This window comes from Nyctereutes procyonoides, unplaced genomic scaffold (assembly GCF_905146905.1).
Source record: "Nyctereutes procyonoides isolate TBG_1078 unplaced genomic scaffold, NYPRO_anot_genome, whole genome shotgun sequence".
In the NCBI taxonomy this organism is placed as follows: domain Eukaryota; kingdom Metazoa; phylum Chordata; class Mammalia; order Carnivora; family Canidae; genus Nyctereutes; species Nyctereutes procyonoides.
This window is the reverse complement of record NW_026575125.1, coordinates 29,847,401-29,874,390: the sequence shown is the minus strand read 5'-3', so window position 1 is coordinate 29,874,390 and position 26,990 is coordinate 29,847,401. Positions and strand designations below refer to the sequence as shown.

Sequence of the window (26,990 nt, the reverse complement as noted above, 5' to 3'; positions counted from 1 at the left end):
GGAGGGTCAGTTCTGAGCTGAATTCTACTAGCAGGAATGAAACAAAAGGCAATTAGTAGTGCTTTTCAACTCTTGTTCTCTGGGCATAGCATAGCTTTAGGCCTCTATGTAAAACACAACACAACACAACAAAACAAAACAAAACATGAGTTGGGAATAATGAAGCAATCTTGATGTTCTATCAATTTCAGAAGACATAAAATAGAAGCCTCAGCTTTACTACTTAATTGTGTGGCCTCAGGTAAATAACTCAAACTTTACGCAACTTGGTTAACTCACCTGAAAAGCTGTGCTGGCACCTATCTCTTTGTGTGGTTGTATTCACTCAGTAATTAAAAAACGTGCAAGGCATTTTTTTCCTACAAACTATCACAACTGGTTAAGGATTTCCAGTAGTTAATTAAAATCTCAGGAGAGGAATGAATAGTATTATACAAATAACAAGATGTGTTCACATTCCAAGATCTTAATACTAAGTTTTCAAAGAGGAAACTCTATCACTTCTAAAAACAATGTAAGTTTATTAAGAGCAAGAACTCTAGGCTGTCCTCTAATTATCTAATCCAGTGTTTATCTATGCTATCTCTCCAGTTCCAAAATGATTCTATTCCATTCTAGAAATTGAAATATATAATTTGAAATCCTTAATAAAATTTGCATTTAATTAAAAAAATAAAAAATAAAAATAAAAAAATAAAAACATGTGCAAAACACTTCGAAAATGCTAGTAGTAGTTGGTAGGCGCTCAATGAATCCTAACTGATAATAATATTAACAAAATGATGTGCAATGAAATCTGATTTGGAGCTACTTACATCTCTCATACACTGGGTCATTGATACAAGTATGTCACAACATTTTATTCTCTGACAGTCCTGGACCAGCAATCTGAATGATAGCCACAGAATCCTTTCTCTTTCCAAACCTTCAGGCCAAACATGATAGTACATTGTAACCGGGTCTTATAATGGAACTTGCCTCAAATTTATTTTTTTTTGTTTTTTTTTCTTTCTTTCTTTGTATATTTTTTTATTGGAGTTCAATTTGCCAACATAAAACACCCAGTGCTCATCCCGTCAAGTGCCCCCCTCAGTGCCCGTCACCCAGTTACCCCATCGCCCCGCCCACCTCCCCTTCCACTACCCCTTGTTCTTTTCCCAGAGTTAGGAGTCTCTCATGTTTTGTCACCCTCTCTGATTTTTCCCACTTATTTACTCTCCTTTCCTCTATGGTCCCTTTCACTATTTTTTATATTCCTCATATGAGTGAAACCATATGATGATTGTCCTTCTCCGATTGACTTACTTCACTCCACATAATACCCTCCAGTTCCATCCACACTGAAGCAAATGGTCGGTATTTGTCATTTCTAATGGCTGAGGAATATTCCATTGTATGTATAGACCACAGCTTCTTTATCCATTCATCTTTCGATGGACACCGAGGCTCCTTCCACAGTTTGGCTATAGTGGACACTGCTGCTAGAAACATTGGAGTGCAGGTGTCCTGCTGTTTCACTGCATCTGTATCTTTGGGGTAAATCCCCAGCAGTGCAATTGCTGTGTCATAGGGCAGGTATATTTAAATAAGGCATCAAATAGAATGGGTATTGGGATGCCAGAGTGAGGCTGGCAGACTCCCTTTTCCAATTACTAAATTTACAAAGAATATAAAGTAGGACCAGTTCCATATCTCTTAAACCCCTCAGCTGATCAATGGCATAAAAATAGACCTATAATAGAAGCAGTTTTCCTTAAAAAAAAAAAAAGAGTGGCTTTATATGTCCAACCTGAATTAAGCCTGATCTACAGAGTTGTTTTATTGCTAACTAAAATTTGGAGTTTGGGTTACTATATTGCAGCTGGACATTAGAATCACTGAATCAAGATTGTATTTGCCTCCAAAAAAAAAAAAAAGATTGTATTTGCCACCTAAAGTGACCGTGGGACTCTGAAAGTGAACAGACACCCATGAGCTCTGTAAGAGATATCAATGAAGAGTGGAGGAAGATTATCCCACACTAAAAATGTTTAAAGAGATCCTGAAGGAAGAAAAAAATTAAGTAGCCTTTTTTCTTCAGATGTTTTTTGTTGTGGTAAAATACACATAACTAAAATGTACCGTTTTAACCATTTTTATGTGTATATTTCAGTGGAATGAAGTGCATTCATAATGTTGTACTACCATTACTACTATTGATCTCCAGAACTCTTTTCATTATGTAAAACTAAAACTCTAAACCCATTAAAGAATAACTTCCTATTCTTCCCTTTCTCCTAGCCCCTGGCAACCAATTTCTCTAAATTGCCTTTTGAATCATGTTTTTTCAAACAGACCTGTTACCCATAAATGGTGGAATCATTTCCATCTTTAGTATCCACATATCTTGGCTGTTTCCAAGCAGGCTTTGCATTTATTTTTTATAGAATGATTTCCCATACTTCTTCTTCTTTTTTAAGATTTTATTTATTTAATCATGACAGAGAGAGAGAGAGAGAGAGAGAGAGAGAGAGAGAAAGGCAGAGACACATGCAGAGGGAGAAGCAGGCTCCACACAAAGAGCCTGATGTGGGACTTGATCATGTCGACTCTGGGATCACACCCTGAGCCAAAGGCAGAGAGGCAGACAGCTCAACTGCTGAGCTACCCAGGCATCCCTCTAATACTTTTTCTTCTTATGGAGTCATTGACAAATAAATTATTCAGAGCACAGTCAACTCTAACCCAATCTAGACTAATTTCGAAATCAGAGACTTCTGATCTCTTTTTGTTTAAAGCACTATTAATGATTGCCACCAAAACTATTCTCATTTCTGCACGTAATCTACTATCTTATACTTCTGACAGCTACCAGAAGGGATGATAGAAAGGTAAGAAACACCTTACAAGACTAAGCCTTACAACATTAGCGGATATAATGAGAAACTCCGGCATGGTTGGAAAACCATTTGGAAGAGTGAAAGAAAAATGGAGCAGTGACAAAGCCACTCAAATTCTTGGCTTAAACAGTAGAGTCTGGATGAGAACAGAGATCAAGGACGGAGTGAACATTTTGTACTACAGATTCAGCGATCCCACGTCTGGATTTTGCAGGGGACTCCTGATTTTTAATATTCTGGCTAGTTGTTCCTTTAAAACAGTTAGTTGGTGTCCTAAATTTGGGTTTGATGACTTGTTGGTTGGCATGAATCTGGCTTGGTAATGGCAAAAACAGCCCCATATTCAGTAAAACAGCAGTAGGAACATTATCCCCAAATATGCAGAGTTTTCAGTTTGGTGAAATTGCTCATATCCAAGTGAAATTTGACTATACTTCAGGGAAAGATGGTTCTACATATTTCCTGGGGAGAGACAAGGATATTAACAAGGATTGGATGTCACACAAATAATACAGTATGAGCCATGCATGCTGTGTGTGTGTGTGTGTGTGTGTGTGTGTTCAGACAATGTGATTCACTGCTTGTTTATTCCAAAAAAAAGTCAGGATGTGGATCATGTGAGAGACTAAATATGACAACAGCAGAAAAAGGAATAAAGAGGAGTAAGGTTTTTTTAAACGGGAAAAAGCAAGTCATGTATATATACTTTAGAAATGTCGTTTGTTTTTACTTCTCTCTTTTTCCGTCTATTTCTTTCACTGGATTTAGAGAATGGAAGTAAACATTGAAAATCATCAGGAAAACATGATGAATTTAAAAGGATATGATAAATGAAAATAGAATGAAGAAGCATGGAATAGCTGAAAGTATTTTGCAGCAGGCCTATCAATAATTAAAACCACACCCTTTGAAATAATTTCTATTTTAGTTTTGCTGACTCCAAAGCACAACTTTAATATATTTAGTTTTTTATATTACTTAATCCTGCACTCAGAAACTTGAGCAAAAAATGAAAACCAGATTGGGTTTTTCTTCTCAAAGGAAGCTTGTTTCTCTAAGAAAGAAATGTACTCCAGAAAAGTCATGAACAACAGCAACACACATCAATTGAGTCAATGTCAAAATAAATAAATAAATGAAACAAAAACACCAAAGCACACACAACACACACGAAGTATGTGCTCTCCTTCCTGGGCACACACAAAGCATTAAAACATATGACCAAAGAAGTGTCCAGAGATTGAAATGAAAGTGATAGTGAATTGGTAGACTGTTTCTTTTTTTAAAAATTTTTTTTAAATTTTTTTATTTAGTTATGATAGTCACAGAGAGAGAGAGAGAGAGAGGCAGAGACACAGGCAGAGGGAGAAGCAGGCTCCATGCACCGGAAGCCCGACGTGGGATCCGATCCCGGTCTCCAGGATCGCGCCCCGGGCCAAAGGCAGGCGCCAAACCGCTGTGCCACCCAGGGATCCCGGTAGACTGTTTCTTTTGCTGTGCAGAAGGTTTTTATCTCGGTTAAGTCCCAATAGTTCATTTTTGCTTTTGTTTCCCTTGCCTTCATAGATGTATCTTGAAAGAAGTTGCTGTGGCCAAGTTCAAAAAGGGTGTTGCCTGTGTTCTCCTCTAGGATTTTGATGGATTCTTGGCTAACATTTAGATCTTTCATCCATTTTGAGTTTATCTTTGTGTATGGTGTAAGAGAATGGTCTAGTTTCATTCTTCTGCACGTGGCTGTCCAATTTTCCCAGCACCATTTATCAAAGAGATTGTCCTTTTTCCAGTGCATAGTCTTTCCTGCTTTGTCAAATATTAGTTGACCATAGAGTTGAGGGCCCATTTCTGGGTTCTCTATTCTGTTCCATTGATCTGTGTCTGTTTTGGGGCCACTACCACACTGTCTTGATGATCACAGCTTTGTAGTACAACTTGAAATCCGGCATTATGATGCCCTCAGCTCTGGTTTTCTTTTTCAATATTCCCCTGGCTATTCGGGGTCTTTTCTGATTCCACACAAATCTTAAGATGATTTGTTCCAACTCTCTGAAGAAAGTCCATGGTATTTTGATAGGGATTGCACTGAACGTGTAAATTGCCCTATGGTAGCACTGACATTTTCACAATATTAATTCTTCCATAGAATGGAGTATTCCAGAGCATGGAATATTTTTCCATCTCTTTGTGTCTTCCTCCATTTCTTTCAGAAGTGTTCTGTAGTTTTTAGGGTATAGATCTTTTACCTCTTTGGTTAGGTTTATTCCTAGTATCTTATGCTTTTGGGTACAATTGTAAATGGGATTGATACCTTAATTTCTCTTTCTTCAGTCTCATTGTTAGAGTATAGAAATGCTACTGATTTTTGGGCATTGATTTTGTATCCTGCTACATTGCCGAATTGCTGTATGAGTTCCAGCAATCTTGGGGGATAGTGAATTGGTAAAAAGATTCCCAACATTTTGAGAAAACTTGCAATAGACATTGAATAGAAAAATATATTGGAAAAATGTACTTTTTTGAATATGCCTACCAATCTGCTTTATCTGTCTTGCTTTATCAAAATTGGTGATACCTTGTCAAGAAATAATACGGGATTATCAGAAATCACAGCTTCACTTAGTTCACTGTAGGGTAATGATGTCAAAACATAGAATGGTGGTGTCAATCACCCTGATTCTATGCCAGCTATGAAAAATTGGTCCCTATAAGGGTTACTAGCCTGTCTTTCAGCCTTAATTAGCAACTCTAGTAATCAATAACTTTTATTTATTTTCTATTTTTTCTCCTGAACTGCCAACTATTCATATATAATTGAGCCTTTATAATTTCTTAAGTAAATTGTACTTGTCCATCATTTTAGTTCTCTCAATCATATGGAAAATCCTGTACCCACTCTGTCTGTACACCATGTGTCCTGGATCAAGTTTTACAAAAGCCATCTTTAGCTTACTTTTGCTTCCACAGGGGGTTTCTATTCTCAACACTGTTGAGAATAGAACACTGGCACACCATTTTTTTTGTTTGTTTGTTTGTCGATTTGTCAATTAAGAAGACTATGTAAGAGTTTCTAAAACCTAATAACTAAAGATCAGGAATTTAAAAGGAATCTGGAGAACAAATGTCAAAGTGGCCAGAGTTTAAAACCACAATAATGCAGCTTTATCCTCTCTTACTTTACCTAGAGATATCATTTCCAGGCCTATGACTCTCTGTATTTGATGGTCTTTATCAGTGGGGATTAGCTGCCCTTTTGTACTTTGTTCCGTGATGTACTTTCAGATGACTTGGATAATTGGACTTCTGCCTTTGACTTCTAGGTTCCTAGCAATTTATTTACTATAGTACAGCTGCATAAATCTCTTAAAATGAATTCACAAGAAGCCAGGGGACACTCTTAGTGTTTCTCTGTCTTAGAAGTTGTCTTTTAAGATGTACTTGAAGAGGGAACAACATTTATCTTCATCAGTCAATTAACACATCATCAGAATCTTGGGACTACACCAAGAATTACAGCTCCTAGAAGTGAGACAACATGGCTTAGAACTCCTGAGCCTAGAATACACTGATGCCAATTAAGGTTGACAATGCTGACTAATCATCGCCAATGGCACCAAACTCAGTGATGATTAGAGCCTGCTGAGAGGTGGGTAGGAATGAAACACCATTCACCTGGGCAGCCGGTAATGCATTGAAGGGTAGGGCATAAAGTGGTGAATTTTCATCTGCCTAGCAGCTGCTTTGATAACACTGCTTGTAGAAGTTGAGCCCTGAGAGGCCTGAGAAGATGTAGATCATATGTTTCTTGAACTTCAACTTGTACATGAATCACTATGGATGCCATTAAACTACAGCCTTTGATTCAGTAGGTCTGAGGAGAGGCCAGGGAGGGTTCCGTGCTTCTAGTCAACTCCCCGGTGATTCCAACTCTGGCGGCATCCTTGGATCACACTTCAAGTAGCAAGGATTAAGAGCACTGGAGATGGAATCTACTGAATAAGGAGACAGGGAGACGAGGGGGGGATGGAACCCACATAGACATGGGACAGATGTGGATCTGCTGAGGCAAGCAAGACATGGAAGGCTTTACCCTCCATAGTGGAACACCACTTCCTTTTGACTTCTCAAGTAGTCCAAAAGGGTAATAATTCAAAACTATACAGAGCAGTGCTATTTGATGTATTCTTCCTGGAAATGGGTGAATAAGTTGGCATTTTCACCTAGCTTGGTTAGGGATAGAATTAAGGATCCGTTAGATGTAGAACCAGATACAGAGAAGAACAGAAGCAAGGATTGAGGAAAGGGTTTTGGGTCTAAAAGATCATAAAATTAGAGATTCAAACAAAGTTTGTCTAAATCTCCCAGGGACCAGAGGGTGCTAGCTGACATCTGGATTATAATAATATAATTATGATTAGTGCTTACCATATGGCAGACCTTTTACATTATATAAATCACCTCACTAATTCTTACAGCAACTCAATGACATAGGTATCACTCCGTCTTATACAAGAGGGAACTGAGGTTAATGGTATATCCAAATCCATACAGTCGGTAGTATCTTAACCTTGGTCTGCCTAAATCAAAAGCAATTCCCATTCTTGTTTGCTGAGGACCAAAAAGCTTTAAAGAGGTGTGTGTGGGGAGGGGAGAGAAGGCTGAAAGAGGTAGGCTAAGGAAAAGCTGAAAAAAAATGAGTCAGAGAATGACAAAAAAGCAATGATCTTCATATTGTTCTGATATTTCCATCTATATTTGTTTGAACCTGAATAAGCTGACATTTTGAATTTTGACAGACTGCTGACAAATCACGCAGTACTACTCAGTCACTTCAGAGACAAATTTTGAAAGGTGAAATCTAGAGGTGAGAGCTACACTGAAATAAAATTCCTAAGAGAATCTGTTTTCCACTAGCCTCAATCCCCTAACATTGCTGACATTTAAGACCACCTTTGGGAAATTCCAGAGAGAAATACCTCAGCTGCATTCTTCTTCTTGGAAGTATGAGTATAAGTTGCTCCAGGTACCCTTTCTACTTAATCTTTTTTTAAATTTCAGCCTTACCTTCAATTAACTTTGAGCCAACACTAGAGATTTACGAATGTTGGGTTAATTTTTTCCCGATTGCAGATATGAGTTCTTCCAGCCACAGAGAAGAGGATGGATCCATACTTTCTAACGAAAGAGAACTTTCTTATACTATAGATATAGTCTCTATCAGGAGAAGACTTGGGAAGGGCTCCCAGCTACAATTTTGAGACTGTCAATACAAAAAAAAAATAAACACAAGATAAATAATGCAACAGTGCAAATCATCACATCACTGGATGAAACTATTTGTGAGATGAGAAACTGACACTATTGCAGACCAATTTGGGAAGGTGGAGGTCGGGTGGGTTCCTAAGCAGGCATTTCTTAGAATTTTCCCATTAGTCTCAAGGGTCTTCATTCAAATGTCTAAGGGTAAAAGGCCTCTATGAAAATTCACAAAGAAGTGCACAAAGATGACTTTAGCCTGAGATCTAAAATCACAGAGGAAGATGAGCCAACAAGTTCCAGAGAGCAATGGAAAGGGTGATCAATTTCTCAGGGTGATTCCTGATGTTGATGATTCCATCTCTACTCAACTTCGCACCAAGAGAGATGTGGAATTAATGTATCATGCTGGCAGTGGCCAAGGAAAAGTGAAATTCCACCAGGATGGGAATTTGTTGGTATGCATGCACTTGCTTTAGGGTCACCAAAAGTTTCAACTTGTAGTTGTAGAAACAAAGAGAGAAACAAAAGTATAAAAATGCAGTCATGAGGCACACCTGTCCGTTTATCCACAAAGCTAAAAGTCAATACAAATAAAATATATAGAGGAAGTTTTGTGCCTATAGGTGATTGCTATTAAGGAAATTAATGCTTGAAAAAGATGGAAAAGGCATTTAGAATTAGTCCCACCGGGAGTATTCTAATTTTCCATGTATTCCTACCTCCTGGGCATCTGACTCATGCTTCTTTCATTATAACAAACATTTATTTTAAAACTAATCATCCTTCAACTCCAGTGGCCTCTTGTGTTTTCGCTTCCAAGATTTATTTCCTGTATTTGTGGAGGAGTAAATTATTATGGTCACAGGTACCATTATGAAACAACAATTAACTTGAAATCAAAACATCAACACATAACGTGAATAGCCAATGTTCTATTAATGACTTAAATCTAACTGATTCAACAATATCACACATTTTTAAATTGTTAAAGACCTTAGCAAATGATGGTATTTAGGTTTTTGGGATGTGCAATTCCTTATCTTCATCAATGTTCTTTTTTATGAAAGCAGAAATAAGCAATTATTAGTAACAATCTTTTCTGATAACGCTAAGCCAAGAACTTCGTCGCAACGCAAGAAGAAATCTCAGTCATGCAATACAGAATACACCATATAACCTGGAACTCTCTTGGACCTTATTAATTATCATAAAGAGCAGGCGGGCCTCATTATATCATAGTTTCACTCCCAACAGAATCCTTCTGGCATGGAAGTCAAGAATGGATTTAGAGTAAAATGAATAAACCACAGACACACCCTTTGTTTCTGATTTTTAAAATATTTTGCCAACATTATCATCCGTGACACTGGAAAACCAGTTGGTGTGTATTTTTAATCTTGTAATGATTGCTTCATCACTTTCCCCCTCCTTTCTATTTCTTCTTCTCTAGGAGCAAACAGGTCTAACCAGTAGGCATCTGGATGTGATCCCAGTGCTGAAAGAGCCTTGGTAGCTGCACTTTAGTAGTTGTACATTTCAAATGCCAAGCAAATGCAGAGATGTGCCTTTGCGGATAGACTGTGAGCAGATGACGTGACATTTACTCCTCTTTATTCTCTTAAGACACATTCAAAGTCTGGAATGTGCTCCTCCTCCCCATCTCTTCCATACCCTCTACCTCCCACCACAACACTTTTCTATTTTTCTGATGAACTTCCCAATCTCTTCCATCTGACCTCATCTCTCACATCACTGCCCCATTTTTCTGGCCTGATTCAAACAAGGGGTTCATCTTTTCTTTTTCTTCAGGGTCTAGGGAACGACTCCTCCCTGCCTTTCCCTGGCTATACATCTCACACAAAGTCACACATTGCAGTTCTGTGACTCCAATTTTCATGGAGTTCTTCTACCGTGGGATAGAGTTAGGGCCTCCAGCCTTGGCCCCCCTGAGGCTGAGGGCGAGGGGTGACTACAGTGCCATGGTGTTCCAGGCTAGGCTCAGGTGAAAGAGCAGGCCTCCGGCCTTGGAGTAACACATTATAATACAGGGCCAACAAAGTCATTCTTCTAAAAGATTTCAAATAAATTCTTTTGAGCTAGGAACTCTTTCTTCACTGTTCAGTGTTGGTCCATATCATTTCTCAGATATAAGTTCATTTCAATCTTCATTTCTACCTATCTCCTACACACACACACACACACACACACACACACACACACACACTCCTTAGTTGTCACCTCCTATCCTACTTCCAGTCAGTTGACTTATTTTTTTTTTTTTTTGTAGTTTTCATTTAGTGTTTACTGATTGTTGGAATCCTCCATGAAACTTTTTCCATCTTTAGGGTAAATGTAAGTTCACCATCCCCTAAATAAAATTTTGAAAGAAGTCATATCTGGAGATAATTCATTAAATGGAGGGGATCCCTGGGTGGCGCAGCGGTTTGGCGCCTGCCTTTGGCCCAGGGCCCGGTCCTGGAGACCCGGGATCGAATCCCACATCAGGCTCCTGGTGCATGGAGCCTGCTTCTCCCTCTGCCTGTGTCTCTGCCTCTCTCTCTCTCTCTGTGACTATCATAAATAAATAAAAAAAAATCTAAAAAAATTAAAAAAAATTCATTAAATGGAGTGTTCTTATGAATTTTTCTTTTCCATTAGGGTAAGATTTTAACCAGATTATTGATATATTACATTATAATCAATGTTGAGGAATTCAGACTTCTTCAGATTTTTTTAAGGATACTCTGGTGCACATGCTGTAAATTTAGACAATACCCAATAGGTTCTGTGGCTGCATATTTATTTATGCTAAGTGGGAATAAACCAAAACCATAAATAGCCTCACATCAGTCTGGAATTGTTTTTTCCACCAAATGAGTTTGCTACAAACTTATGAAAACAACAACAAAATACTCTATCTTGAGAGCTTTTCATATTTTAAAAGTGAGGACTAAGGATGGTAGATCTGTATTATGTTGTACAAATTCTAAAAATGATTAACAAAGGAATGGAATATTTCCAGAGAATTCGGGTGTTTGTGGTTAAAATGGCTTATTTTTCTAATTTTGGAGACAGTACAGAGACAATTTTGTAGGTAGGACAAATTAAGATGTGTTCATTCGAGTAAGCAGTTGAAAACAAGCCAGAAAAACGAAGCAAAATGAGTGTGTGTTGGAGGGGCTGAGCGGAGCAGCTAGGGTAGAGGGAGAGAAGGAAGGAACCTCAAATCACAGGAAACAAAGATAAGGAAAACTAATTCGCTGACTGGAAATAAAACTTATTAAAGGGCAGGTTATAGAATTTGGAGAAAAAAGATGTCTTTATAACTGTGAGGCAAAGTCAGGAAATTTTCTTAGATATTATTTTCAAATGTACATTATAAACCCATGAGCATAAATCCAGGTAAAAGAGGGCACCTGGGTGGCTCAGTCAGTTAAGCATCTGCCTTCAACTTAGGTCAGAATCCGGGATTCTGGGACCAAGTCCCAGCCAGAGCTCTCTGCTCAGCGAGGAGCCTGCTTCTCCCTCCTCCCTGCTCCTTTCTCTCTCTCAAATAAATAAATAAAATCTTTTCTAAAAAAAAGTCCAGGTAAAAGAAAAATATCACATCCCTGTTAATCATCCTGGTTTTTAATTTTTCAGTGTTTCATTTGTTTTCATAGAGAAGCTTGAGGCTTCTTTCTGCTTGAAAGGTCGAAGACCAAGAAACTTACTGGAAGTTAGAGGTTAAGGAGCTCAGCCTGGTCTAGCATTCCTTTGTAAGGACGGTACATATCACAATTGAGAGGTAAGGGGAAGTTGCCAATTTCCTAATTTCCAAGTGTAAGAAAACCACGGGTTTTTATTTCACATTGGATTGACTCTTATTCTCAAGTCATTTTGACGCTAACTCGATGGTTTCTTCCATTCAAAATATTGCTTCGGTCAAAATGCCGTCCGCTCTATGGAAAGATGCGCTTACAGGAAAAAAAAAATTGTTATCAACAAAAAGTATGAAACCCCAGAGTGCCGAGGACAATGTTTCAATAGAAGAGCGAAAGCATTTCTTTCATTCTTCCGATCTGAACCACTATTTTGGGTTTCTACCAAATTTTCCAGATGGTGAAAGATCTGGGAACATCCCCATCCCCAATGATCTATTCAATAAATTGCTTCTTTTATAGGAAAAGTGGAAAGTAGTCAAAGAGATACAATAGAGAACCCGCCAAGCCCAAGCTGCACTAGTCAATTACAGAACCACAAAGTCAATTTCGAGGGGCGTTTATTCCTCACAGATAAACAAACAAACAAAAGAGCGAGTCTCCTTAAGAACAGAGGCGAGGTTGTATTGGGCTGAATCCTCAGCTTGGAGCGCACAGTAGGTGCTCCATAAATGTGTGTAGATTAATTACTTAAAAATATGCCACTTTTCCTACGTCAGGCTTTGGGCTAGGTCTTGTGGGGCGCAAGAATAAGTTAATGCCCTGGGAGGAATTCGGATCTCACTTGGCACAGCGTAAAACGGAATGAATAAAGGTTTTAGTCAACCCGCATCCAAGAACGGAGCCCCAGAGAAGCCAAGGAAGGATTACTCCACATTTTGCAGGAGCTCTCATACCCATTTTAGCGCTTGCGTTCCCTGAGCAATTGCCCTTTATAGGGGGCGCAAAAGGAGGCGAGTCCAGAGAACAGAAGCGATAGCAGGATTGGGGGAAAGTTAGGAAATAGGAAAAACCGCGGGGTTCCAAGGTCCAAGACTGAAGTGTGTGCTGGGTTTGAAAAGAGGACTATGCCTTTTGTCCCTCTTCTTCCTCCAAATCCCCCGGGAGGAGAAACTGGCTGGGGGGGCGGGGGGCGGGGTTTACATCAGAGAGACACAGCAAGAGTACCGCTCTTTGCTTTAACGGCCACAGCCCAAGAAACCTAGGAATCCACAGCTGACGCCTTCCAGAAAAGGACCCACCCAGGCTCGCTAAGAAAAGGAAGCCCACGTGACCGCGGAGGGAGGGGGTGGGAAGTGAGGCGACCCCGGAGCGCGAGAGGCCAGGGGCGGGGCCGGAGACCAAGCAGTACAAGGAACCGCCCCGCGCAGACGATCCGGGGCGAAGGGCTCGCTCTGGGCTAGGCGCTCGTCGCACGCTGTGGAGGAGACAAGTCGTCGGAGCGCCCCGCGCACTGCGATCCGAAAAAAGGGACCCGTTTCGCGCACTGGCACGGGGCGGGACGCGCGCTAGCCTCTCGCGCCGGGAGCCGGGACTGGAGCTTGACGCCGCCCGGGTGCGGACCCACCGCCCCTCCCCGCTCGGCACCGCCTCCCGCAGCCCGGGGCGGGGCCGGGGCGGAGCTAGCTGAGCCGCGCCGGGGCGGAGCGGGCGCCGGCAGAGCGCGGCGCGGGGCTGGCGGCGAAGGTCCGCGGCGGGCTCGGCGTCGCTGCGGCCGCCCAAGACCCCCCAGGCCGGCCGGGAGCTCCCGCAGACCCACCTTCGCGGCGCTTCCCTCCAGAGGAGGTCGGGCTCCGGGCTCTGCGGACCCGCCTGGCGACCTCGCCTCCGGCGGCGGGGCGCGCGGCTGCGGCGCCCGGGGCATGGCTTCGGCGGGCAGCGGCATGGAGGAGGTGCGCGTGTCGGTGCTGACGCCGCTGAAGCTGGTGGGGCTGGTGTGCATCTTCCTGGCGCTGTGCCTGGACCTGGGGGCCGTGCTGAGCCCGGCCTGGGTCACGGCCGACCACCAGTACTACCTGTCCCTGTGGGAGTCCTGCCGGAAACCCGCCAGCTTGGACATCTGGCACTGCGAGTCCACGCTCAGCAGCGGTGAGGGCCCGGCGCGCCGCGACCCCTGCCTCCCGCCCGGGACCGCCCCGCGGCCCGGACGGCCACCGCCTCTCGCCCCCACCCCTGCCGCGTCCCCGACCCGCCCGGGGCCGCCCCGCTCGGTCCTGGCCCTTCGGGGGCCCCTGGGCTACGTAGGGCCGCCTCCCTGATCCGCACCCCTCGCCCGGCGCCCCCCCCCCCCCGCTCCTGGCCGCCAAAGCCAATGCCACGGGCGCCCCACGCCCTCTCCGTCCTCCCGTGGCCGTTCCGTGGGCCCCGGAGTAACGCGTATGCTGTTTGGGGTAATTGATCTCATTTAAGGCGAGAACCGTGTGGTTGTGTTAGAAATGCAACGCCTTCCACGCTCTCGTTAAAAAGGACAAGCAAGACCGCCCCGACTGCACCGGGACGCCGCGCGTTCTCTGCTCGGTCTTCCCCGCTCTCTTCTCCCTCCTCTCTCAAGGAGCAGTTTGCCTGACTTTACCTCTTAGTGCCCACGTTTCTGGCAGCTCTACTCCACTTTGTCTCGGTTTTCCCTGGGGAGTTTCGGTTTGGCTTTTATTTCCTTAAATTTTTGAGGGGTATGGAGAATTGGAAGAGAGACAGGAGTAATTTCCTTTCCTTTTTTGGTGACACGTCGTTGGTTGTGAGTTGCCCTTTTTCTCCCTCTCCCGAGATCTCCTCTCTCCTCCGTCAGCTACTTACTCGCAGACGCCGGGAAAGTTGTGGCTTATTCAGCTCGCACTGGAAGCCGCAGATGGACGGGGTGGAGGGTGGAGAAGAAGGTAGTCACTGGGGCTGCCGAGCCCCGGCTGGGGGCTTACTCTCTCCTTGACCCCCAGTTGCCTTGCCCTGCGCCCCAGCCCCACTTAACGCCGTTAGCAGAAATCGGCCAACTTCCGATTTTTTGCGGTAAAAACCCCTTTCCTTGCTAATCTTGATTCTTTAGCTGCTGGTGTCAGTGCAGAGAAAGGGGAATAAAGGAAGACGACCTGCCCGTGATTTTACTTACCCACGCGTTACCCCCTAAGAAACTGATTAAATTCCTTCGTGACAGTTTGTCTTCTCTGGGACTATTTATGAAGCTTTACTGGAGACGTTTCAAGTTCCAAGAAAGTTGAAATAGCACAAATGCCACACAAATCTGATTTACTTTTGTGTTTGGTTTCTTGTTTCAAGAAAGATTAGTTCACTTGGTTAAGTTTCTTCCATAAATTTGATTTTCTGTTTACAAAAGGCTTTTTCTTTGATTTTACTTCAAAATTCCCATTGACGGGGGCTTTGCCTTTGTTGCTTAATTCACTGTGGAGAGGACTGGTTGGCAGCAGGAGGTCAACATTTAGGTCTTTCAATTCTTTCAGGGTTGGTTGTTTACAACTAAAGATAAAATAAATTGGTAAAATGCCTTTCTTCAGTAACCAGGGGATCCAAATAAACTTTGGAGAAAATATCTTTTCTTTCCCCTCTCCAATAGAAATGGAAATTTATGTAGGAATGCCAGCTTCAGCATGTCTCCTTAGCAACGGGAATCTTTTGCCCCTTTCTCCTGTCTCCTGAAATAATAGCCCCCTGATTGCATAAAGACTTCAGATTGGTTAGAGAAACCAGCCTCTACCCCTCTTTTCTTTTCAGACGGTATCCTTTTCTCTTGGCCAGGAATGTGGAGAATGGGGAGAAGCCAGCCCCAGTTTGTTGAGCAGTATGCAGTGTTTGCTAATCTTTCATTAATTGCCTGCATACCCATTTATCTCAGTCCCCCCACCTCTCCAGGCAAGGAAATAGAGACTCAAGCTTAATGCAAATGTAGTGATAAGAGGTCTCTATGAGGTAGAAATTGGAGGCAGGTACGGGTTTCTGATTGTCTCCCCCCCCCCCCACAGCCCGTTGTTTTACCCTTCTGCTGGAACTCATACCACAGCATTTATTTCTATTTGGGTTCCTGAAAATCAGCTTCAGTTTTCTTTTGCTTAAAATAGTTTTCATCCCAGGAAAAAAAAAAAGTGTAGTTGGTGAGCAAATGATGTGGGAGGCATAGAGATGGTTTTGTTTGAGGCTAACTGGAACAAGTTCTTGACTTTCTTTATGTAGTAGTGGTTCATTTTTCCTCTCCAAGGCAGTGGGTGTGGGGGGGGGTGCAGGAGGAAAGGAAACAAAATATGGAAAATTGCTCTATCTCCCCCACTCCACAAAATGTGCTTTCTTAAAATGTTCTGTGAACTTGAAGCTTCTATCCACAAATGTTTTGAAACGAAGAGGGAAGCTTAAACTGAAACGAGCAATGCTTTTCTTGCCTGTTCCAGAGGGCAGGCAGCTTTTCTCAGTCTGTTTGCTGTGTGGAGGAGCAGAAAGCAGGGAGGGAAATGTCTTCTCTGAAGATTTTAAGAGATCCACTTGCTTGTCTCTTGAAATGAATTACCTTGGGAGGAACCACCAAGGACAGTTTTACTGAAGGCCCTGCACCAGGATCTTCGGGGCTTAATTAAAAACCTTTGTCTTAATTAGAATTAAAACTGCTATGAAGAGGCAAGCTTGTATTTACAGAAGGGAAATTCAGGAATGTTTCTACTGACGGCAATATGCCCTACTTAGGCCCAGTTCCTACGGAAACTTTCCCCATAGCCATTATTTTTAAAGCTGCATTTTAATTTTGGTATCAAATACGCGTCGTTTGCGGCATATAGCCCGTTCCGTGGTTTTAAGCAAAAGCAGAACCATGCCTTTTGTGTCCTGGTGTATTGAAGGTTGCGTCAGCACTTCTAGTACGAACCAGTAATCCGGGTGTCAGTCAACTGTAATGCTTTTCTCTGGTGTCCCAATTCAGTGTAGGGGGACAGTCCAGGCATTCATCTAAAGCTCTAAGTTTTCCAAAAGGACAAATGGGCAAAACAGCTAATAGACTGCCATTCACGGTGGAAACAAAAATTAATAATAAGGTGTGCTTCTTAGGAAGTTTTGAATAGGTAGTACTCATGGCTGCCGGCCACAGAATTTCTAAGGATAGTTTTCCCCACTACTGATTTTGGCAGCCTTTTAATAAATCTCTAATCATATTTTTTAATGGTAGTAATGTTTTTGGCTTTTGCTGACTCACACTTACTTTTCATAACTTTTGTTTAGAATATAGTTGTTAGGATTTCATAGCCATTACAAAAGAATTCTTAGTGCAAATAGGATTGCTCAAGCAGATACAGAATGCTGATGCCCTAAACTTGACATCAAATACGCTGTGTAACGTCTAGGGTGGTTTGATGTTTCTTCTTTACAGTTTATCAATATGTAGCTATTTCATGTAAGGCAGATTCCTTTTTTTGATGTCTATGTGATTTATTGACTAAGCGAAGAGCAAGGACATGCAGATGGCCAAATGAACACGTTTAACTAAGAGTCATTTTAGGATATAAAAAGTGCATTTATCCATCTTGCCATCCACAAAATCTATCCATCTTTTCCATCCATGAAATACTTGATCAAATAATGGCTTTTTCAAGGAATTTTGTTAACATCATTCGTGCACTGTCCTAAAAATAGCTTCATTTGTAACATGAGTCACTGGCAGTTTTGAAATGGCAGTGCGCACCGTATGCTAATAACAGGTGAATATTATTATTTTCAGTCGACAAGACGTTCTCTTAAGAGTGCTTTATATGTAGCTTATTTTCCTAGAACTAGCCAAAAATTCCACTTTAAAAGGCATTATAAGAAAACCCACATTAGGTCTTAGTTTAGGATAAACCAAACTACCTAGACAACTGCAAATCTTAGAAAATCTGAGGTTTAGTGCTTCTGAATTCAGATGTATATCCTCTGTGCATATTTTGAATCCATACCTTCATTGAGAAACAGAATTTCTCTGGGAAACCTCACAATGTGATTTACACCGGGAAGGTTCAGCTTGTTGCTTGAGATGAGTTGGTATTGATGTGTGTTTACAAATAGCTCTGCAAGCCTGGAGGTCATGACAGACCCTCTTTTGGCTTCCTGAAAAAGAACAGAAGTAGAACAAATGCAGTTTTATTTAACCTACACAGCATAGGTGGGTGGAAAAAGTACACAAAGCGTAGCACTCGGCACCAAAACTTTCTCAATAAACCAGAGAAAGCCAAGTATAACTTATTTCACAATCTTCACGATCATTTTCTTTTAGCATCTCCTAAGATTTCCAAGCTCCCAAGATTGACTTTTACAAAGGACGTTTTCATTTGTGGGCAGATATAATTCCTCTTTTGCTCACATTTATAGAATGATTGTAATCTCCAGGGAACCATTTAGATCAGTCTTTGTCAGCAAAGGGATTTGATGGGTGTGTGAGAAGCCTGGCCTTTCATAAAACACTTCACAATAAAACCAAAACAAACAAAAGTGTATCTCAAGCAATAGATTTTGCCTGCTGTCATGAATATATTGTAGGAATTTCTTTCAAGTTTCTGTTAATGGTAAGACCATTTAGTGAAACCAAAGATAAATCTAGTAAAATTAGATATTTAGTGAAAAGGATTGTAGATGCTTCAAAATAAGTTCCTGGAAAACATTACCTAAATACCACAGTAATTTTTTATATGGACGATGCTAAATTGTAATGTAATCCTGTAGGAGGGCAGAGTAGTGTGGCGGAGAATACAGGAGGCTTTAGATTCAACCTGCCCTGAACTTGGCCACTTACCAATCATGTGACCTCATACAGTTTAATGGCTTCAGATGGTTTGGCATTAAGATTAAATATATAAAAGTATCTGCTCCCTAGGGTTGTGCTCCTTCCTTATTATATATTCAGAAAAACAAGCCCAAAGTGAGGTGGGTTTTTTTTTTTGATAGTTGAGGACTCCCCCCACCCTCCTTAAAAGGTAAACTCTTTGCATTGAGTAATGAGATATGCTGTTGGGTTTCAAATTTAAACTTTGCCATGCATCACCAAGCATTTAACAATGCCCTTGGTAGATCATGATCACAAAACTATTACCAAAAGCTACCTTTTTTGTCAGCACTATTACAGGGCAGACATCTCAATTATTCCCAATGTCACAGTAAACTTGCAAGGTAGCTAACGTTATCCCTATATGTTATTGAAGAGACCAGGCATTTTTGTGAGTTTACCAAGTTTTCAGTCAGCGGTAGAGACAGATTTTAATCAAGAGAGTACCAATTACTAATACTGGGAAACAGACCACCTCAAAAGTTATTGTTATAAAACAACAGTCATGTTATTATACTCATGACTTCTGTGGGTCAAGAATTCAGATAGGGCATAATGAGGATGGTATATCTGATGCTCCAGGATGTTTGGGGACACAGCTGAGGGTGGGACATAATGGAATGGTTGAGGACTGGAACATCTGGAACTGCAGGATCTTCCAAGTAGTTTCACTGGGTTTGGCACCTTGGTGGAAATGGCTGGGAGACCAGACTCCGCTGGCCTTACTAGCACGGTGGCCCCAGGATAGTCACTTACTACAGGATAAGTGGTTTTCCCCAGAATTAGGGTCCTTAGAGAATCAAGCTCTGTCTTAACTAGCCTGGAAAGTCACAGAGGAGCCATATGGCAGCCCAGATTCCAGGGGAGGAAAGTTGGAAGCCACCTCTTAATGGAACAGCAGCAAGGTCCCATTATGGAAAGAACATGCAGGATGGGAGATGCTGTTGGACTACTTTTGAGGCATATAGTCTGATGCTGGAGTCTAACTGCCAATCTGCATTCTTACTTTATTGCCTCTGAAGAACAAAGACAACTGACATAGCTTCTTTCTTAAGAACTTTGAATAAAAAAAAAAAAAAAAGGTGAGGGATGCCTGGGTGGCTCAGTGGTTGGCTCAGGGTGTGAATCCCGGTCAGGACTCCCTGTGAAGAGCCTGCTTCTTCCTCTGCCTGTGTCTCTGCTTCTTTCTCTGTGTGTCTCATGAATAAATACATAAAATCTTTTTAAAAAATAAAAACTTTGAGTCAATTATCAAAGTAAAATTTGGCTAGGGCAAAAACTGCCCTCAATACATGGCTTTAACGATTGGTCACTTGTATGGGGTTACCTTGGATTTGGAATCAAATGAACTCAAAAAACTAACCTCTCTACAAAGAGAGACCTTTTACCTCTCTCTTAGCTAGGTGACCTTAAGCCATTTTGGTTTAGAGTCTCAAATGACCAAGGCTCAAACTGATTAAGAATCTGGAGTATAATCTGCTACTTCATGTTGCTGATAAAATTTTAGTGTCTTTTTTTTTAAAGAAAGTTTTGTAGGAGTCTGATGCAATAGATGCTTTGTATATGAACCCTAAAATGTTAAAAATTTCAGACAGGAGCCAAGTTTTGTAGCACAGAAAGGTGTTGGAGTTGCAGAATTGTTTCTTGTTTGCTTTTTTTCCCTTGTTTTAATAACATAATTCTTTTTTAAAGATTTTATTTATTTATTCGTGAGAGATACAGAGAGAGGCAGAGACACAGGCAGAGGGAGAAGCAGGCTCCATGCAGGGAGCCTGATGTGGGACTTGATCCCGGGACTGCGGGATCACGCCCTGAGTCGAAGACAGGCGCTCAACCGCTGAGCCACCCAGGGGTCCCTAATAACATAATTCTTTTCCTGACATTTGCTCGTGTGTGTTGAATTGCAGAATAATAGCACATTTGAAGTAGAAAAGATTTTAAAAGTATTCGTGCCCCATCCAATTTCTTACATGGATAGGAAAGAATGAGGAAGATGCAATGGTAGTGACTCAGTAGGGATTGAACTTCACTGTAGTATTTTTGCAGGGTGCATTTTCAGACTTTCCTGTCATATTGCAGGTAACTATCTTTTGGCGTTTGAAAGTTTGTTGAATACTCTCAGGTATGGAACTTTGGATGCAGAGATAAAGTGCCACACATGAAATAGAGGTCTAGTTTTTATAATCATCCAAAATTTGATTTCACATAGAATTTAAGGTCTTCAGATAGACTCCTCTGTCGGTAAGTCCGTGAAATTTTAGATGTTTCTTGTCATCAAATTTACATTGTTGGCATGACTAGTCCTTAAAAAGCAACAAAATTTCTTCAAGTTTTGCCGTGAAAGGATGCTTTAAAACATCTGTTTAATTTTAGGTTGAATCATAATTGCAAAAGTATGTGGAAGGAAGCCATGTGAGTTTCTTAAATTGATTAAATGAATATAAATTTCACTAGATCGAGTAATTACTGCATCCTGGCTTTATTTTTAAAAAGATACATTTATTTATCAAAAGAGACTGATTTTTCCCTAAACAGAATTTCATACTTTTATGTCAAAAACACTGACAGTTAAATCTTACCAGTCTTTTCAAAGTATTGGATCATCTCCCTTAAAAATTAGACAAGAACATCTTTCCTTGCCCTTTTTTATTTATGTATTTATGTGGGATTTTGAGACACTAGTAGACCATCAGTTTTCTATTCTATTGTAGTCTTCTTGCCTTTGCCACCAAAGACTCCCATTAAAAAACAAAACAAAACAATCTACATCTACAAAAAAAAAAGACAAAAATACCTAGATCATTTTTGTCTCTATCAGCTTATATTAACTGTTGGGAGATTTTTTAAAAAATCTTTTTAAGATTTTATCTATGAGCGCGCGCGCGCGCGCACGCGCGCGCGAGAGAGAGAGAAAGAGAGAGAGAGAGAGAGAGAGATCATGAGCAGGGGGGAGATGGGCAGAGGGATAAGCAGACACCCCGCTGAGCAGGGAGCCCAATTCGGGACCCAGGATCCCAGGACCCTGGGATCATGACCTGAGCTGAAGGCAGATGCTTAACCAACTGAGCCACCCAGGCACCTTGTTGGGAGATTTTAAATGATAGCTTAATGAGCCATGTTTCCACATAATGTACCTATTGATTCTCTTTTCAATATATATGTTTATTAGCAAAAAGGTGTTAAAACATAGAATTTGGGGCACATGAGTGCCATATCCTCAATGTGTAAAAGGACATACCCACAAAAGAACTCAAATTTCCATCAAAGGGGGTTTTATTGCTCTCATGTTTTAAGGTCCCTCAACCAAAAGTTCATCAAAATATTGCCCTAGTGCTTTCTGAATGCAACCCGGTGTCTATTTCTAGCACCACTAGGTGACTTAGAGAAATTATCTTTCCCTTTTCCTGTCTTCTTACATGTACCCAAAGAGTTAACTTCATTAAAAACGTATTCATTAACTTCATAGCAAGGAGTAGGCCTTATCTTGGGACAGTTAGTTTGTGTGCCAGCACTGTACTAGGTGGTGACAGCAAGGTGATGAATGAAACACCTGCTTTTAAACAACGAAATAATATAAATATACAAAGTAATGTAAAGGAGGAAATAGAAGGTTAAATTCTGCAGGGGATGAAAGATATCTAAAGAAGTTTGCTAACGGGACTGCTATCTTACCGGTTTTATCCCTCCCATATTTACTAAGAGGGTATCTTAATACGAATCGTGGGTGACTGGCTGGCTGGATTCCATCTACTCTTTGATTATTATTAGCAACTGTAAACCTGTCACAGAAGATTCTTAGTTGCTTAGAGGAAGGTCACCCACTCCTAGTCCTGGTGTGGGTTTTCTTCTTCCTGCTTTTCCAGATAATCAAGTTTTCTAAATTGTAACCTTAGGTTTTTTCTTAAGAGTAGGGAAGAGATGATGTTCAGTGTAACAAACTCATTACAACTTTATGGAAATACTATGATTAGAAATTCTTACTGAGATATGCCTGTACCCGTTATATAATATTAGTTACCATCAAATGCTAATGAAATCTTGCTAACATAGTACAGGGTAAGAAACGGCAGTCATTAGCAGTGATGGTATATCTTTTTTGCGTGTGTGCTCTACGTTCTGCAACATGCTTTAATAGCAGGGCTCATTGCTAAGCACTGTATATAATGGTCTGATTTGGCGGGAAAGATACCAGATGCTATGGTAATTAGATGATAAATTGCATTTTCACCAAATTTTCTGAGATAGAATTCTATGAAGCAGCTAAAATGACCCTTGATTTGTTAAAGAGATGTGTATCCTAACACCAACACAAAAGAACTCAAAAGTCTTAAATGAAATTGTCATGGATTGAAAAATCAGCAACCTGGCCAGTACTTTTGGACAACCAGAATTTTGGCAAAATTGACCTGCACTTTGGTCATTAGAGTTGTCACATCTAATTTGCATGGTTACCTAGGGTCATGTATCTGCTTAAAATCACATTGGCACTAACACATTTTTTTTTATCCATAAATTGGCCTGAAGAGTAGGACTCTAAGTTGTATCATTGCAACTTGACTAACATGGATATCTAAGGTAAGTGCTTCTCTAATATTCCATTTCACTTTGTGCAACACAGTGTACAGTGTCTATCTATATTGTCATTTTGTAAAAGACATGATTTTTTGCCTTAACTCTTTGCCCATGAAGAGTGTTAGATTTGATATTAGTTGCTTGAAAAGACATGATCCTTTTAATTATTGAAATAAGAATCGGAATTCTTCTCTTGCCTGACTTTGTGTCTGTATCTCATGGAATAGTGGAAATTAATGCAACACTGACGGATTTAGGTCGGAATGCAACTTAGCCAAGAAAACAAAGTTTAAACTCCCTCAGTAATGGTTTAGGTTTTCAACTTCGTTTGACACATGCAGACTAAAAAAGTGAAGTGAATCATTTGATACCTCTGGGAATATTTTGGCTGTTAAAATAGTTACCATCCCTTTACAAAAAATAACACTATTTTTTTTGCAGTTTTTTTAAAAAAAATAACGCTATTTTGATTCATTCTTCATACATGAGGATACGGACTTGCTGTCCAAACTCAGAAGTATATAGCATCCATCTCAAATATCTAAATTACAATTGATGAAAATAATTAAATGTCATAATTTCTAATAAGATGAGATAGGAAAAAGACATGGTCTTTTGTGAAGAGATGGCTGTGTTGGAGAATTTGGGTTTGAAATGTTTTTCTGTACCTGGAGCTCGTTTTCCCCTCGACAAATATAAATTACCCCAGTATTTCCCATTCCTGATAATAAAAGGAAATTGGCGATAGTGAGTTCACTTTCTGAGTTCTCACCAATATAATTAAAACAAATTTAAGTGTTTTGGTATGCATATGCCCTACAAGTGAATAAATGTATTTAGAAGAACTGAAAGTTTGCTGGGGATGAGTGAAAAGATCCAGCTTATGTGGGTGAGTTAGGGAGGATTTATGGATGACCTGTGAGGTAATGTCAAGATGATAGGAAATCTCTTCAACGTGGAACAGTAAACGATTTTGATTACAGTTATAGATATCTGTATATCTGTAATATAACTGTATTTTAGGGAACTCAAAGATGAAATAAAAGTGGCAAATTTGAATGTGATTATAAAAGTTATTTAAAAATCAATATTTCAGTTTGTGATGAGAATTCTAGAACAGTGATACTCCTGTATTAAAATATTAAAATACGTTTAGGAAAATCCTACCTACCCAAACTGTGATAGTTGAATTTATAAGGTTAAAAATCTGTTTCTTTGTTGCTTTTTAATTTTATCTAATTTCTTAGAAGTGGCAATTGTGTGCTCAGGGATTTATATACAGTAGAACTAATTTCAGAGTATAAACAATACCTACTGGGGTAAATAAATTAGCCAGTGTTTGACAAGTTAAAGATTTTGAAATAAGATGGGTGGAGGAAAGCTTTGGGCACTGGTGTGGTGCATTTCACCTTGTTTCAAAAGTGTGGAAAGTGTATTGTCATTAAGATTTTTGCCTTTCCTGGAAATTGGAAGGAAATTTTGACCACGAATTCCCTAAAGGAATGTGAATTCTCCAATTTGGCAATTATAATGTGGCTCATAGAATTTTCATAATGCAGTGGCAATTTCAGACCAGTCTCATGTATTAGACTGTAAAGTAAGTCAGCACAATTCTGCAGAATACTAAAGCATTTATAGACATTGGAAACTCTGGCGCCAGCTAATAAAGATACCTTGAAAGAGGGCTTGAATTTAGTTCCTGAGTTGCATATTAATGCTGGACTTGATGTTCTGGCATAAGGACTGCCCAATTTTGATTCTGTAACTGCAGGGGGAAGTATAACATTATATATATATATATATATATATATATATATATATATATATATATATTCATTCCTGTTATTTTTTTCCTTTTTTTTTTCTTTTAGAGAAAGCACTAGCAGAGAAGCACACACTTAAACCTTGAGCCTTGGCTTCCACAGGTGCACGTTCAGTGCCAACTGTGTGTCATTGTGTCAGTTTTGCCCCAAAACAGTTGTCCCCCCCCCGCATACTATCTGTGAGGGATGCATTCCAACACCCCCGGAACTGTGGGTAATACTGAACCCTACACACACACACACTGTTTTTTCTTATTCACACATACCTGTGATAAAGTTTCATTTTTAAATTGGGCATAGAAAGAGAGCAACAACAATAACTAAGATTATAAAATTGAAGAGTTATAACAATATACTATAATAAAAGCTAGGTAAATGTGATCTCTCTCTCAGAAAATTGTACTGTACTCATCCTTCTTGGGATGATGTGAGATGATAAAAGGCTTGTATGATGAGATGAAGTGAGGTGAATGATACAGGCATTGGGATGTAGCCTTTGGCTACTACTATTGACCTTCTGATGATCCATCAGGAGGAGTATCCTCTACTTCCAGACTGAACTGCGTTGGGCCGTGGGTCAGCGAAAGCATGGAAAGGGAAACTGCAGATGAGGTGAGGACTGCTAGACTCCTCAGCAGAACTTGACAGATACTATAGCAGCCTCATTTCAGGTTTGAGTTCCAGATTTGAAGCATTCTTCTCAGCCCATTTGAGCCCTTACTGGTTCATGGACCAACATTTTTTCATCAAACCTGATTATCACTTGTTTTCTGAGCTCTTAGAAACCAAACTCAGATTTCAGATCAACTGGTCTGACATTGAACAATGACCAGTTTTAATTGTGCAGAGCACTGCAATTTGTAAAATAGCACTGTGGCCCTTGATGTTCTGCAGAGCTGGTTTATGTTCACTGCTCCACTACGGTGTCAGTTTATCATTTATAGAAATGTGTAAAACTAATGCAGAGTAATAAATCTCTAAGGGCTCTTAACACTTCATCTGACTAAATACTGTGAGGGCTATAAAATTGTGGGACTAAGATTGATGTAGAAATTAACCAATTATGGAACTTAAAATAGATGATTTTTTTAAGAAATGGGCCTGAAAATTGAGAATTTTATGACATTTTAATTTGTTTTGCAAACAGTGAATGTGGGATAGTGAGTATTTGTGATATGCGAACCTTCTGATGGAAAAGCCAGACAAGTTGTTTGGTCATTTATTATAATATTACTGTAAAATTGTTCAAGTTCTACAGTATATAACAAAACATTTTCTATGTATATTTTGTTAAATCTACATTTGGTAGGTAAGTAAGTATGTGTGTATACCTGAAGCCCAGCATAAATTATTTTAATGGCCATCACTACATATCTATAAAACTATTTTTCACTTTCTGAAATTTCTCCATATTCTAGTCTTGTTCTAGTCTTGTTCAGCAAGAAAGAGGAAATGGTATCAGGCCAATCTACATAGTCACTGACTTTAGCTCACCTCTAAGGCAGGGGGGCCCCAATATTCGGACAGGAATGGATTCTGCTTGTTAACTGAAAGAGGCACCATGCCACAAGACTGTTCTCAGCTTCAGAGTACCTAGTGCTGAACCGTGAAGAGTGCCCTGCGTCTCACTGACGATGGTAGCCTTATCGAACCACTTTTCTCGCTTCCTGATTGATGATCAACCGATCAGCACGTTAAAGCTTTGGTCCTGGGCAACCTGCCTGAGTGAATCATTCCAAATAGACGTAATGACAACAATCTCAAAACTTGGCACTGTCTATCGGAGATATGGGCTCCGAACTTCAGTCCAAGCCCTGAACTTCTGGCCGGGACAATGGCAGACATGGCCCAGTTCTAGGCTCCTGTAAAATGAAATGGCTTCTGTGTATGAACAGGCATTATCTATGGTTCAGGACCAAAGGGAAGGGTAGCAATAGGATGGTGTGATACTGGTCACATGCCTTTTTGACTTTATGTCTAGGAG

The 26,990-nt window shown here is 40.4% G+C and overlaps 1 protein-coding gene across 1 annotated transcript in view; it reads left to right on the top strand.

The window, feature by feature from the left end:
- Positions 1 to 13,477: 13,477 nt before the first annotated feature.
- The window catches only part of TMEM47 (transmembrane protein 47), a 30,607-nt gene continuing 17,094 nt past the window's right edge, over positions 13,478 to 26,990 (top strand). Inside the window, exon 1 of the mRNA XM_055338763.1 lies at positions 13,478 to 13,921. Coding sequence (XP_055194738.1) covers positions 13,696 to 13,921 — 226 coding nt within the window. The 5' untranslated portion in view covers positions 13,478 to 13,695. The remainder of the gene's footprint in view (positions 13,922 to 26,990) is intronic.